Source organism: Phocoena sinus, chromosome 8 (genome assembly GCF_008692025.1).
Source record: "Phocoena sinus isolate mPhoSin1 chromosome 8, mPhoSin1.pri, whole genome shotgun sequence".
Lineage (NCBI taxonomy): Eukaryota > Metazoa > Chordata > Mammalia > Artiodactyla > Phocoenidae > Phocoena > Phocoena sinus.
Window position 1 is genome coordinate 73,738,539 of NC_045770.1, and position 12,630 is coordinate 73,751,168.

Below are 12,630 nucleotides of genomic sequence, written 5' to 3' on the forward strand. Positions count from 1 at the left end.
TTTTCAGTAGGAGAAAAAAGACTTTAGAAAAAGGCAATTACTTTTTAAGAGACATTTTTCAAAATGAAACTTTATTTTTTGGCCTAGAAAAATACATGCTTACCATGGCTTTCAGAGCAGACCTCGCACTTTAAATTCTTTATGTTCTCACTACACTTTTCAGATCCATCTCGTGGTTTGGGGAATCTGTGATATACCAGTTCCTTTTTCCCAATATGGTTAATACATTTCTTTACAATATCATTTTTTTGCGCAAGAAGCGAGACAGCTAATTTTCTGCTTTTATTATATTACGTGTATAGAAGGACTGCAGCAGCTCCTAAGCATACATATCAAAGAGCTATGCAGCCATGTTGGGACCAGTGCAGCAAAGAAGCTACCCTTGCTAAGAAAAGAAGACATGCCAAAAAAAAAATAATAATAATAATAATAAGGCTTAGAGATGACTGATAAAAGGCCGGAAAAGAGTGAGGAGTATAGGAAGGTGGGACAGTCATTTCAACCAGACAGAGAAGCTTGCAGAGCTCGGATCATAGGGGCCTCCAGACTCTCTCTTCCTCTCCTTCCATCATAGAGGAGGATGCCCTTAATGCTTTGAAAGATTCTTGATCCTACCGGAAACCTCCTCTCTGTATGGTGTTTATTATTAGCCATGTCATGTCTGAAAAGTCCGAAGCTTTCCCTGTCACTGGCTTTCTCTGTTAAAAATTGTCTTTTTTCCTTCCCCTTCCCCATTTTTGCTTGCGTTTTCTCTGGCAGGTCAATGAGGTAAGCAAGACCAACGTGAATATCAGATACCAAGCTAACCCATCCATTGATATGACTAACCTCATCTGCACCCGCCACCGTGTCTGAGCACCCCGCTTTGTTGCTGTGTCACCTCCTCCTCTCGACATCCATCTGCTGAGCCAGGCTCTGTCTTGCTGTTGGCATCTAGTCTTGAGCCGAGAGTAGGCATGGAATGTTACCCACAGGTCCAGTCCCCTGAGCTGTCAACAGCAGATAACTCTTCTTCCCTTAATTCACTGATTGGAGAGAGCTGTTGGGAACCCTTTCATTGCTGGGGGGAAAGCGTGGGAGAAGTAATTTGCTGTTCACTCTGCATGTCTCCGTTCTGCCGAGGCCTAAGGGGTGGTCTCAGCTCCTGCCACGCTGACGGTCTTGTGTATTCAGTTACGCAGCTCCTTCAAGCAAGCCTTCGGGAAGAAGAAGTCCCCCAAGTCGGCATCCTCTCATTCAGACATTGAGGAGATGACGGATTCTTCTCTGCCTTCCTCACCAAAGTTACCACACAACGGTCCCATGGGCTCCACTCCCCTGCTGAGGAACTCTCACTCCAATTCTCTGTAAGTCTCTGTCTGCCGCGGTCACTCGGGTCAGACGGCATCTTTGGCCCCTGGGAACCTTCTCCAGCAGGAATGGCTAGGAGTCCTGCTATGTTCCTTGAGTTTCTTTGTGTCTTGCGTTCATAAGACCGTGCATATTCTTGCGGTGATTTAGGACCAGAGAGTTTACAAGAGAAAGGAAACGAGTTTCTGTTCTGCTGGCATCGGTGTGCATAATTAGCTGGCTGGGGGCTTCCCTGGTGGCGCAGTGGTTGGGAGTCCACCTACCGATGCAGGGGACGCGGGTTCGTGCCCCGGTCCGGGAGGATCCTGCGTGCCGCAGAGCGGCTGGGCCCGTGAGCCATGGCCGCTGAGCCTGCGCGTCCGGAGCCTGTGCTCCGCAGCGGGAGAGGCTACAACAGTGAGAGGCCCGCGTACTGCAAATAAATAAATAAATGAATAAATAATTAGCTGGCTGATCTTGGGCAAACGGCTTAACCTCTCCTTGTTTCCATTTCTTTGTCAAATTGGGATAATGGTTGTCTCCTTATCCTATCCTAAGGATTGAACGAGATAAGTGGATGTGAAGAGCACAACAGCCGTTGTGCTCTGACAGGGAGATGATGGTATAAGTGTTGGCAGTTTGGGCTGAAATTCTGGTTCACCTGGGTGACAGGGCTTAGAGAGATTATACTTTTCTTCTTTGATCAACATTTAGTGTTGACTCTTTCTCTGAGGTCAGCACTCAGAAATAAGACTTTAAAAAAACAGAGCAATTCAGTGGCGATTCTCTTTACTAAAGGGCTCTGTATTTCGTCGAGTGATTCATCACCATGAACTCTCCCAGTCGACTGTAAATGAGTCAGTTGGTACAGAGCCCTTTGGGAGCACAGCTGGTTGAGTGAGACAGGCAATTGCTCCCTTGGCCTTGGCTTAGGTGCTGTTGCCCTTGGCAGAGAGGTACATAGAAGGGAAGAGTCACCTCCTCTTGCCCAGCCAAGCTCCCGTGCTTTCCACCAAGCACCCATTGAGCATTGTTCCATCAGGGCCCCATCTCAAAACATGAGGCCGAGAATCTAGAAAGAGGTCAGGAATGGCTTGAGACAGACAGGCGGGGACCCAGGTGTCTGCTCAGAAGGTGGCACAGCTGACTCCCTGCAGCGGTGAAAAGGATTGCCCCTACAATAGGGCAATCAGAGCTAGGGCTGAGTTCCATCAGAGCCCTTGGCATAACCAGGTGAGGAGTGAAAGAGGAACCGGAGCTCAAGTGGTCTGGAAAGGCAATTTCCACGAGATAAGACAGTGCCTGGGGAAAGAGGACCGCTGTGGCCGGAGTCAGAACAGCCAGCGAGCTAGGGTTGGACAGGGGGGTGGGGGTCGTGGTAGACACCTCAGTTTCTTCACTGATGAAAATGGGATCTGCATCACTGGGTGCTCGTGAGGGCCGGCTCAGATCCCGTGCGTGCAGGGCAACTTCCTTCCGATCTCAGGAAGTCAGGTCTGCTGCCATCCCCAGGTCCACTCAGCCCGCCCGCAGAAGACAGCGGCCTGCACCAGCGTCCCCAAAGCCAGCTCACCAGATGGGTGCAGGGAACGCGGGTGAGAGGGTGGGCCAGGCCTTTGTAGCACGTCGCCTGCCCGGACTGCACACGAGACAGGCAGTGCAAGCAAGGAGACAGAGCGTAGAGCCCTGACTTTTTTATGAACCCACCTGCCAGTGAAGCATGGCCTCGTCAGGGTGTCTGCTTTACTTAGGTCAGCAGCTCCTCTTCTCTCGGGGAGCACCCTGGTAAGAGGGAGGCCGTGCGGACGGGCACGTCCATTCTGGGCAAGGGTGAAACCCCGAGTGGGGGGGTGGAGAGGAGTGCTGAGCGCTGGAGGGCAGTGCCCGTCTGAGGCCCTGTGTGCTGGTGTGAGGGTTAGACCGGTGTTCAGGAGCATGAGTCCTGTTTGACCTGAAGAGTGCCCAAGAGGTAAATAAAGGACAAGCTGCCCGTGACTCACCTGCCATCATCCCAGAGCATCTCAATCCAGTTGTTTGTTTCCCGGCCAGGAGAAAAAGGAACTCTTCATCTGTTCTTTATGTATTGGTATAAACTTCTCATATGCCAGCCTGTGTGAGCAGGACACTACCCAAGACGGTTCTGGAGAGACCAAAGAGAATATTAACCACCCCTGGGGATTAGGGACTACGGGGACGTGACACGGTAGAGCTGCATCTCCTGGCATCTGCTCCGTGCCAGGCGCTGTTCTTGGCTCCGGTGACAGTGTACGAGACGATCACGTCCCAACTCCGGTGTAGACCCTGTATGTCAGGGAGAGAGACGGGCATTAAGCACGTAAATCTGGATAAACTAGAAGAATCAGATAGTGCCAAGGGTTCATGCTGGGAACTGAAACAGTGTGTTGGGATACAGAGTACCTTGGCGGCAACTGCAGGCGGGGTAGTCCAGAAAGGCCCCTCTGAGAAGATGACGTTTCAGCCGAGATCTGTGTGCCAGGAAGAACCCCTGGTTAGTTCTCGTTGGTCACACTAGCTGCTGTGACAAACTCAGTCGCAAAGGTCAGCGCCTTTACCTGCGTCTGTTGGTCTCTGCTTCCTTCCAGACCCAACACAGATAACCCTCATGGGCAGGCGGCCTGCCGTGTGGTGATGCCGGCACCGAGGCTCCCTCTGTCCCGCGGGCCCGTGTCCTCTGCTGAGTGTCCAGCCAGCAAGCGGGGAGGGGAGAGAATGTGGAGGCCCTGCGGGCGTGTGTCGTGGACCAGGCCTCTTCCCACCGTCCACTGAGCAGGGCTTCCGACCTTGGCGGGAAGACGTGACATGAGCGTGCCCGGGAGGGGAAGGAGGTGGGCCGTCGTAAACCCGTGGCCGACTCTGCCTGCCAGCAAGCAGGGCAGCCCTCCCGACAGAACCCAGAAGCAGGCCCGGTGTGTCTGAGAAAGGGGAGGCTAGCCAGCCTGGCTGCTGCGTCATGGGCGCGTGAGAAAGCGGTGGGGAGGAAGGCCAGCCATGCAGAGGCGGCGCCCGGGGCACGTGAGGCTTTGAAGCCAAGGTGAACTTGCCGCTGATGTCCTGTGTGATAAGTAGGCTTTGGAGAGTTTTCAGCAGGAGTGTGACATCATCTGAATTAGCTTCACAAAGGTGGGAGTCTCCGTTCAGGGGGTCAGGGACACAGTGGGGCAGGAGTGGAGGGGGGAGACCATGGAAGAGGCTGACGGCCACTCTCTCCACCAGCTGCTCTGGCCCATTTCCTGTTCTTAGAACTGGGCACTCACACCTCCACCTCCCCGGGCCTTTTGCCCTTTCTGTGCCCTCTGCCTGGTGTGCCCCTCCCCAGAGATCCACTTCCTCCAGGCCTCTGCTCAGTGTTACTACCCCATCAGTAAGGCCTGGCCTAGGCACCTTGCCTAAAACACCCCACCACCAGCCAGCACTCCCAACAGCCCCCTTCCCGTTTTATTTTTCACCACTGCAAATATCGCCACCTGCCGTGGAGCTTTTCCTTGGTTATTTTTTCTTCGCCCCCGCCCCCCAGTCTACAGCTGAAGCTCCGTGGAGGTAGGTGGTCTGTTTCGTGGGCATTCAGATATTAGGTGGAATGAGTGATTGATGCTAACGATGAGTCCCGGATGGACTTGGGATATATTCTGGAAGGAAAGTTGAGGGCACGTGGTGATGTGGATTGTGAGGGAAGGAGAAGAGTCCTTGAATATTCTTAGACCTGCCACTTGAAGACTTCGGTGTGTGGTGGCGTTGTTTCTGGCATGAGTGGGAGACACACACAGGGCCAGGTGGGGATCAGCGGCTCTGGTTTGACTGCGAAGTTTGAGATGCCCAGGAGACATCCCTGTCGAGATGCCAGCCAGCCTGGAGTTCCTGGAGGTGGAGGTTTGGGAGACGTGGCCTCAGTGGTGGTTTCGAAAGCTGGGAAGCTGGAGGGATTCTCCAAGGGATTGAATGGAGATGGCGAAGAGGCAGAGGGGCAAGGACTGAGCTCTGGGGCTCTCTCATATCTGAGGTTCAGGAAGAGGAAGTAGAGCAGCCAGCGAGGTGGGTGGAAACCCAGAAGCAGAGAGAAGAAACTGTTTGGAGGCGGGAGTAGTCACTGGGCCAGAAGCTGCCGGGCGGCCAAGCAGCGATACATTCAGCCTACGGGGCTCCCGGAGCCTGTAGCAGGAGCGCTCCCCCAAACCACTTTCTCCATAGGGACTGGGCGGGCAGGCGGGCCCACCCTTTGGCTCGGCAGCCCTTTCCTGACATTCCACAGCATCCATGCACGCTAGAGATGTTTGCTTTGGGTCTGATTTTCCAAAGCGTGGGCAGAGAGCAAATGCTTCTTTCCAGCCTTGAAGGGTTTGTAAGAATGTGCAGATCTACATGCGAGAGGGCGTTCAAAGAAGAAACCAAAGGCAGAGGAATCGGGACTCAGAAAAGTTCCTACGCCGCCGTGGGCGGAAGGAATGGCCGTGTGGGAAGGCAGCGTTTCCCACACTAGGGTGTGTAAAGTTAGGTATGCCCCCAGCCCTGCCTCCTGGGCACGACGGCATGAATATTCTGGAATTAAGTGTTAGGGGCTGAGTAGGAAAAATTAACATCAGGTTGCTTCAGTAAGTGGTCCATAGAGGGGACCAGTGTGTGTCCATCCATGCCTACTGGATGAAGTTCAGGAGTTGTGCCCTGGAGTTAAGCAGACCCATCAGACTTGTTACTGATTCTCACTTTTTTCTTTTTTTTTTTTTTTTTTTTTTTTTTTTGCGGTACGCGGGCCTCTCACTGCTGTGGCCTCTCCCGTTGTGGAGCACGGGCTCCGGACGCGCAGGCTCAGCTGCCATGCCTCACGGGCCCAGCCGCTCCGTGGCACATGGGATCTTTCCAGACCGGGGCACGAACCCGTGTCCCCTGCATCGGGGGGGCGGACTCTCAACCACTGCGCCACCAGGGAAGCCCTGATTCTCACATTTTTAATGGGCATGTCAATTTCTTTCTGTCTCAGCCTCCCCGTTTTTAAAATGGAGATAATTGTAGTCTCTTCCCGAAAGTTAGTAGTGTACGTAGTGCATTAAATAATACGCTACAGATGCCTGACACAGTGGTCTATGTATTCAGTAAACATTATGTGCCAATCAGTGTGATCAGATACTACAAATGAGGCAGAGAAGAACCCTGGTCCTAGGGGAGCCAGGGGCCATGCAGGGAGTGATTATCCGTGACTCGGCAGAACAAGGGAGAAGGCTCTGTCCTGGGCAGTAGGCCCAGGGGGACTAACTCTTAGCTGGGGCTTGTTTTCAACATCACCTCTGTTGTAGGACACCCCTCCTGTGCGGCCTCGTTGTGCTGTGCTTTTAAGAACTGGCCGATCTCTGGGGGACACGGGAGGGCCTTGGACTCCCGGCAGACTTTCTTCCTTTTAGTTTGCTTCCCTTTGTAAAGTCATTGTTTGGCCAAGCTTCACAAAGTAACCCATGTGATAAATTCCACAAAGTGGGTGGGGAGGAGATGTTGTCTCTCTTGCTGAGAAAGCTTTCTGGGGAAAAAGCACAGGCCACGTGAAGGAGACTGGAGCAAAGCGCCTTGCCGTGTGACAGACAGACAGACAGGGTGGACTAAAGCTGATTGTTCTCTGCAATGAACTGGAATCTTCGAGATCTATGCAGGACATGGTTTGGCTAAGACCAGAATTCACAGTGGAATTTTGTTCAGACTTTACACTCCATTTAAACCCAGAAACCATAGTCCTTTCCCAAGAAAGAACCAGTTTTTACAAGCTCCCCTCGAAAACCTCCCAAACCAAAGAAAGTATGACTATATATAGTTAAACCCTACAAACCACAGGCTATCCAAAGCACAGAGAGCTGGGGGGTTGGCGGGGGCAGAGGAGGGTCTGATTTCTAAAGACATTACTGTCTCTCTAGCCCTTTTAGTCCCAAATCTGTTGGCCTCAGTTTCTCATAGGTATGAAATGGGAATAATTATAAGATTTTTCAAGGGTCTGTCGGAGGTTTCAGATTTTGAAGCGGAGAGGTTCTCTTGGATGCTGACAACTTTTTAAAATAGGAGATGATTTTGTATCTCTCAAAACCGTTCAGGGTGCAGGTCAAGAAAGTAGCCACAAAAAGACTTGGCTGTTCAGGCGTTACATTTTTCTTCTAGTCCTTTCTGCCCCTGAAATACATCTCTTTTAACAATTATCATGGCTCTCCTTCGGCAATTAACATTTCCACTCCCTCTCCCAGTTTCACAGGTCAGGTTTGGTTTGGCCTCAAATCCAGTACTTGGGTCCTGGAGAGAGGGCTCGAGTGATTATTTCTGCAGAGACCACGCGCTCACCATGTCGTTCAGAGATAATCAGCTTCAGCTTTGTAACTCTATGAACTTGGGCTATTTTTCCTTTCTTTTTTCTGTTTTAGTTCCAAGAAATGTCAAAGCTTTCTCTTCTGGATCACCCCACACCTCAGCTCCTATAATCTTTGAAATCAACCGAACTTTTTTTTTTTTTTTTTAATAGAAGCTATCTTTTCTAACATTGCAATTCCTCATGACTTTTATGATCTCCAGTTTGTGCTGACTTGCCAGTATCTGAAAGGCAAACCTAAGTAATCGAATAAGGAACCCAGCCTGGAAGGTCCACCTCTTAAAACAGAGGGACTCGCAGGGTCCCACAGTCTCCTGATCTGGTGTCCAGCTGGGGAAGGAGGACAGCTCACCACACTGTTGCATGTTTTCAGATAACATTTTGGCTTTCATGTCACATCACTCTCTGCTAACTACCTGAGATGTTTCTCTTCCTTGCCATGGGCTTATTAAGCAGTATGGGGGATGGGGGAATGAAAGAACGTTTCTCTCTCTAGATATCTTTAGGGGAGTGGGCTTTAGAATGTGACCAGAAACAGACTAGCATCTTCCACCCGTGTCTTTTGGTTTCTTCCCCTTTTTGGCAAATAAAAATCACCCTCAGCTGTCTGGCCCTGTCTGCCTTTACAACAGACAGTTGACCTCATGTCTCTGAGTGGGTTTAGCTATCAAGGGCCATGTTGTATCTTTATAGGGGCCCAGCTGTGTACACATCACGGAGGGTTTCAAACCCCCAAGGTTACCATTCCCTCTGGCTGGCTCCTGTTTATCCCTAGATCACTGGAATTCGGCTGAAAGGCATACCGGAGCCATTCAGATTGCCAGAGCTCTGCAAAGAAAGAGTGTAGAGAAGTAATAAAGTCTGTGAATTGATACTGTCACTTCCGGGAAGCACCGGGCAGCTGGTTATACGGGGTTACCCTTTAGCAAACCTGATGATGACGCGGTGGTCAGTGGAGGGCTAAAAGGAGCTGAACTCAGAGCTGCCTTGGTCAGTAACACTCCTCTTTCCCTAGCATCTCGGAGTGCATGGATAGTGAAGCCGAGACGGTCATGCAGCTCCGAAACGAGCTGAGAGACAAGGAGATGAAGCTGACCGACATCCGCCTGGAAGCCCTCAGCTCTGCACACCAGCTGGACCAGCTGCGGGAGGCCATGAACAGGATGCAGGTGAGATCTGGGAGTGCGGCTGAGCCCCAGACTGCCCGGGGAGGAGCTGCTCCTGCCACGCTCCCTCCGCTGGGATAGCCTTCTCCACATCTAGATCGGAAGCTTCCCTCAAGGTTCAGCCTGATGCTTCTTCCTCTGCCAAGCCTTTCCAAGTCCTGCAACTGGAAGAGTTAGTGTAGTGCCCTCGTCTGAATCCCTATAGATTTGTTCCTACGGCCCCTCTCACCTTTTGACACGGATTGAAGGCATTTGAGTCTCTGAGCTGTTCTGTTTTGCATCCCTTCCTCTGGATGTAGGACCAGTGCTTATTAACACATAGTAGGTTCTTTATAAGTATTCATGGAATGAAAGACCACTGTGGATTCTACTAAATCGGCTTTCACTGGAGAGCAGCGTTTTCCAGAGGAGTTTCCGTGAAACGCTCGTTCCATAAGAAACTGTGAAAAGAAGGCTCCTTGATCAAAAATGTTTGGGAAATGTTGCACACTATGTGCCCCTCTCAGATTCACAATGCATACCAACAAGGCTCTGAGAAGTCCTGCAGTAAAGGTCTGGGTTGAGAAACCCAGAGTTTTCAAACTTCTTAGATAAGACTTTTTCCACTTACCACCCAGATTCTGGGAAACATTTCTGAGGTTTTGTTAAAGGCCAGCTCTCGGACCTTCCTGTGCCAGAGAGGTCTTGTGGGGGGACTTCCCTGGCGGTCCAGTGCTTAAGACTTTACCTTCCAATGCAGGCGGTGCGGGTTTGATCCCTGGTCGGGGCGCTAAGATCCCACATGCCTCACAGCCAAAAAAAGAAAACCCAAAAGAGAGAGGTCTTGTGTATACAGCAAAGGCAGTGACCACTGTTGAATCTCTCTGTTGGTGTAACTTATTCTGCCTCCATGGCTGGGATGTGCACTTGATCCCTGCAGGGAACTTTCAATTCCCTCCGCCAGGAAAGGCTTGTTCGCATTGTAGCTGCCTAGTAAGTGAGCTTCTCCCTTACCCTTCGCAGAGTGAAATAGAGAAGCTGAAAGCCGAGAACGACCGGCTGAAGTCGGAGTCTCAAGGCAGTGGCTGCAGCCGGGCGCCCTCCCAGGCATCCCTCTCCACCTCCCCAAGGCAGTCCATGGGGCTCTCCCAGCACAGCCTGAACCTCGCTGAGTCCAGCAGCCTGGGTGAGTGGCGTCACAGGGCCTGCAGCTGGCACTCTGGTCTCTAAGCAAGAGCCCCAAGACGAGCAGATCAGCAGATCAAATGGAGAGGCAGCAGGCGCGTGTGTGCTTAGGATGTACGTGTGTGTGGGTGTGCGTCTGCTACCAACATGAGCCCAGCCATTAGACTGCTGTCATGCTTCGCTGCAGCGCCCCAACTTCTCCAAGCCATGAGCTTGGCTCCCCTCGCCCACCATGCTGAGTTCTGTCTGATCCATTTTAAGAGGCTGACCTGCAAGCCGTATGCTGCATACCACCCACCCCCTGCCCCACCTGCCCTTGGTAGCCGATTGGGACACTGGCTTGGTTTACGACCTTCCTGCCTTGGGGCTGGATTCAGGCTGGCTCGATAATTAGCGAATGTGATCTAGGCAGGTCACACAGATCTGCGTGTAAGCGTATCGAGGCTGATGCTTTGATTTATTATCCGTGACGCCGCTCTTGCTGTCGTTTTGGTTGAGTCTCCCTCGCACTTCCATTTGGCAAAGGTACATCGTCAGCCCGCTGGCTCCTCGATTGGTCCACTGTTGGTGTCTGTGGTTGCGTTCTGCATTCTGCCCTCTCCCCCCGCCACCCCCCATCCCACTTCCCCTGCACCACGACACCTGGTTTGTCCCACTGCTGTGCCGACAAGCAGCGGGGGTGTCAGGAAGCCGGCTTTGCTGTCCCCGTGTGCCTAAGGCTGTTGATGTTTTCCATTCGCAGACATGTTGCTGGATGACACTGGTGAATGCCCGGCTCGGAAGGAAGGAGGCAGGCATGTTAAGATAGTTGTCAGCTTTCAGGAGGAAATGAAGTGGAAGGAGGTTAGTTGGATCCCTTACCCTGCTTGGCCTGTCCCTTCCCCAGGTAGAACTACCTAGCATAGTGATTCCGTCATCACGCCCCATCACCTCAGAGCCTGAGGTGATTTGGAAATAGTACTAACGCTTTCCCTAACTAACCCTACTCCCCAGCAGCATTTTGACACCGTGAAAGTAGGCCAACGGCCCCTCCCTGTCTCTCGTGTTTGAAAAGTGTGTAAAGGGTTCTAAAAATGGTCCACACTGCGCCACTTTCAAGTATCTAAGTAAACAGTAACATCAGTCAGAAACGGCTTTTCTGAATTTAGTATATTCCCAAAGCACTTCAAGGGCATCTGAGCACATTTGGCACAGAAGGTACAGAAGTAAGCCACCCAGGTTCATCCGACCAAGAGCACCTGTTGTAATCCAGTCGTCAGAGGCTGCTGACCGAGTAGAAACCGGGAGATAGAGGTGGTCAAGCCCAGGAGCACACAGGTGGCTAGCAGTGAAGATGGTGGGGCACCCTGACTCACCGAGGCTGGGGAATCTGAGCTTGCTGAGTAGTTTCTGTTCTCTTCCAGCGTCTAGAGGTCATACGCCCGTCAGAGACTGTTTTAGGTTGAGGGCAAGGGTTGATGGTCAAAGTTGATTTTTAGTCATCAATTAAATCTAAAGGATGCTGAGAATGACCATCTCTCAGATAAGTGGGAAAAGACCTCCTGAGCCCCTCATGTAAGTCCCTTGAGGTTTTTTTGTTTGCTTGTTAGTTCTGAGTATTTTAGCCAACACGCTATCGTAGGCTCTGAAAGCTTGGGAGCCTGCAGTGCCCATCCAAACAAAGCGTCTGCAGCCAGACTTTTCTGCCAGGGGATTCTACTTTGTGGCTGGCTGTCTGGTCTCACTGACGAGGGTAGCCCCAGGATTTTGAGCTGCCAGGGGTCTGAGCATGATCTAGTTGAGAAAGATCCGTAAAATAGTTCCATTTTCAGACCTCGGCTGGTAGAGTGATAGACTATCAAGGGGGAAGTCCATTCTTGTAACATTCTGTTAATAAACGCAGGTGGTATCTGTGAAGGCATTTTATTCTAATGATCATCAACACAAACGGATAGATCTTACATTTTACGGAAGTCTGTCACTTTCCAAAATTGTCTTGTTCTGGATCACAGCATCCAGATGAGGTTGGCTGCCCAGATTTTATCATCTCCATTTTACAGTTGAGAAGTCTAAGACCTAAGGCTGTAGGGCAAGTGATGGGGCCAGATCATCTCACTTCAAGACTGTTTCTTTTCTCTGCTTAACCGCCAAATACACCCCCTCCTCTCCCCACCTCCCTCCACTCTCCTAATTCTATATTCTTATCAGCATGTCAGATATTGGAAAACCAAACAAAATGGAATGTTCTATTAGTTTCCTTTAATCAGAGTGATCAGTTAGCCCCCGCTATGCAGAGCCCTGTGGGCAGAGAGGCAAAAGAAGTAGAACAAAGATATTTTTTGTGAATTTCCTGGAGTTTTACTAGTTTTCTGAATTAGACATGTTTTACGTTTAATTAGAAGAAAAGAAATCAATACTATAAAAAACAGAAAAGAAAAGAAAAACATCCTGAAGGAATTTAAGATCAAGCCAGGAGACAAACTTGGTAGACAAATAAGGCAAATACCTAAAAATAAACCGTGCAGAATATATCGTCATATAAGTTGTGTACAGAACTGTTGAAGCACTGTGAGCTCTGAGCCTGGTGGGTTGATCATTGAAGGCTTCCTGGAAGAGGTGAGTTGGTAAGCAAGGTTTGGA

At 50.9% G+C, this 12,630-nt stretch overlaps 1 protein-coding gene across 3 annotated transcripts in view; it reads left to right on the plus strand.

Moving 5' to 3' along the window:
* Positions 1-12,630, plus strand: part of NAV2 (neuron navigator 2) — a 332,163-nt gene that overhangs the window by 295,547 nt on the left and 23,986 nt on the right. For 2 of the 3 annotated variants that reach the window (XM_032640399.1, XM_032640400.1), the window contains 5 exons: positions 760-768; positions 1,174-1,346; positions 8,697-8,850; positions 9,850-10,012; positions 10,754-10,854. In XM_032640399.1, the coding sequence (XP_032496290.1) occupies positions 760-768; positions 1,174-1,346; positions 8,697-8,850; positions 9,850-10,012; positions 10,754-10,854 (600 nt within the window). The remainder of the gene's footprint in view (positions 1-759; positions 769-1,173; positions 1,347-8,696; positions 8,851-9,849; positions 10,013-10,753; positions 10,855-12,630) is intronic. The other variant, XM_032640401.1, reaches the window with a different exon arrangement.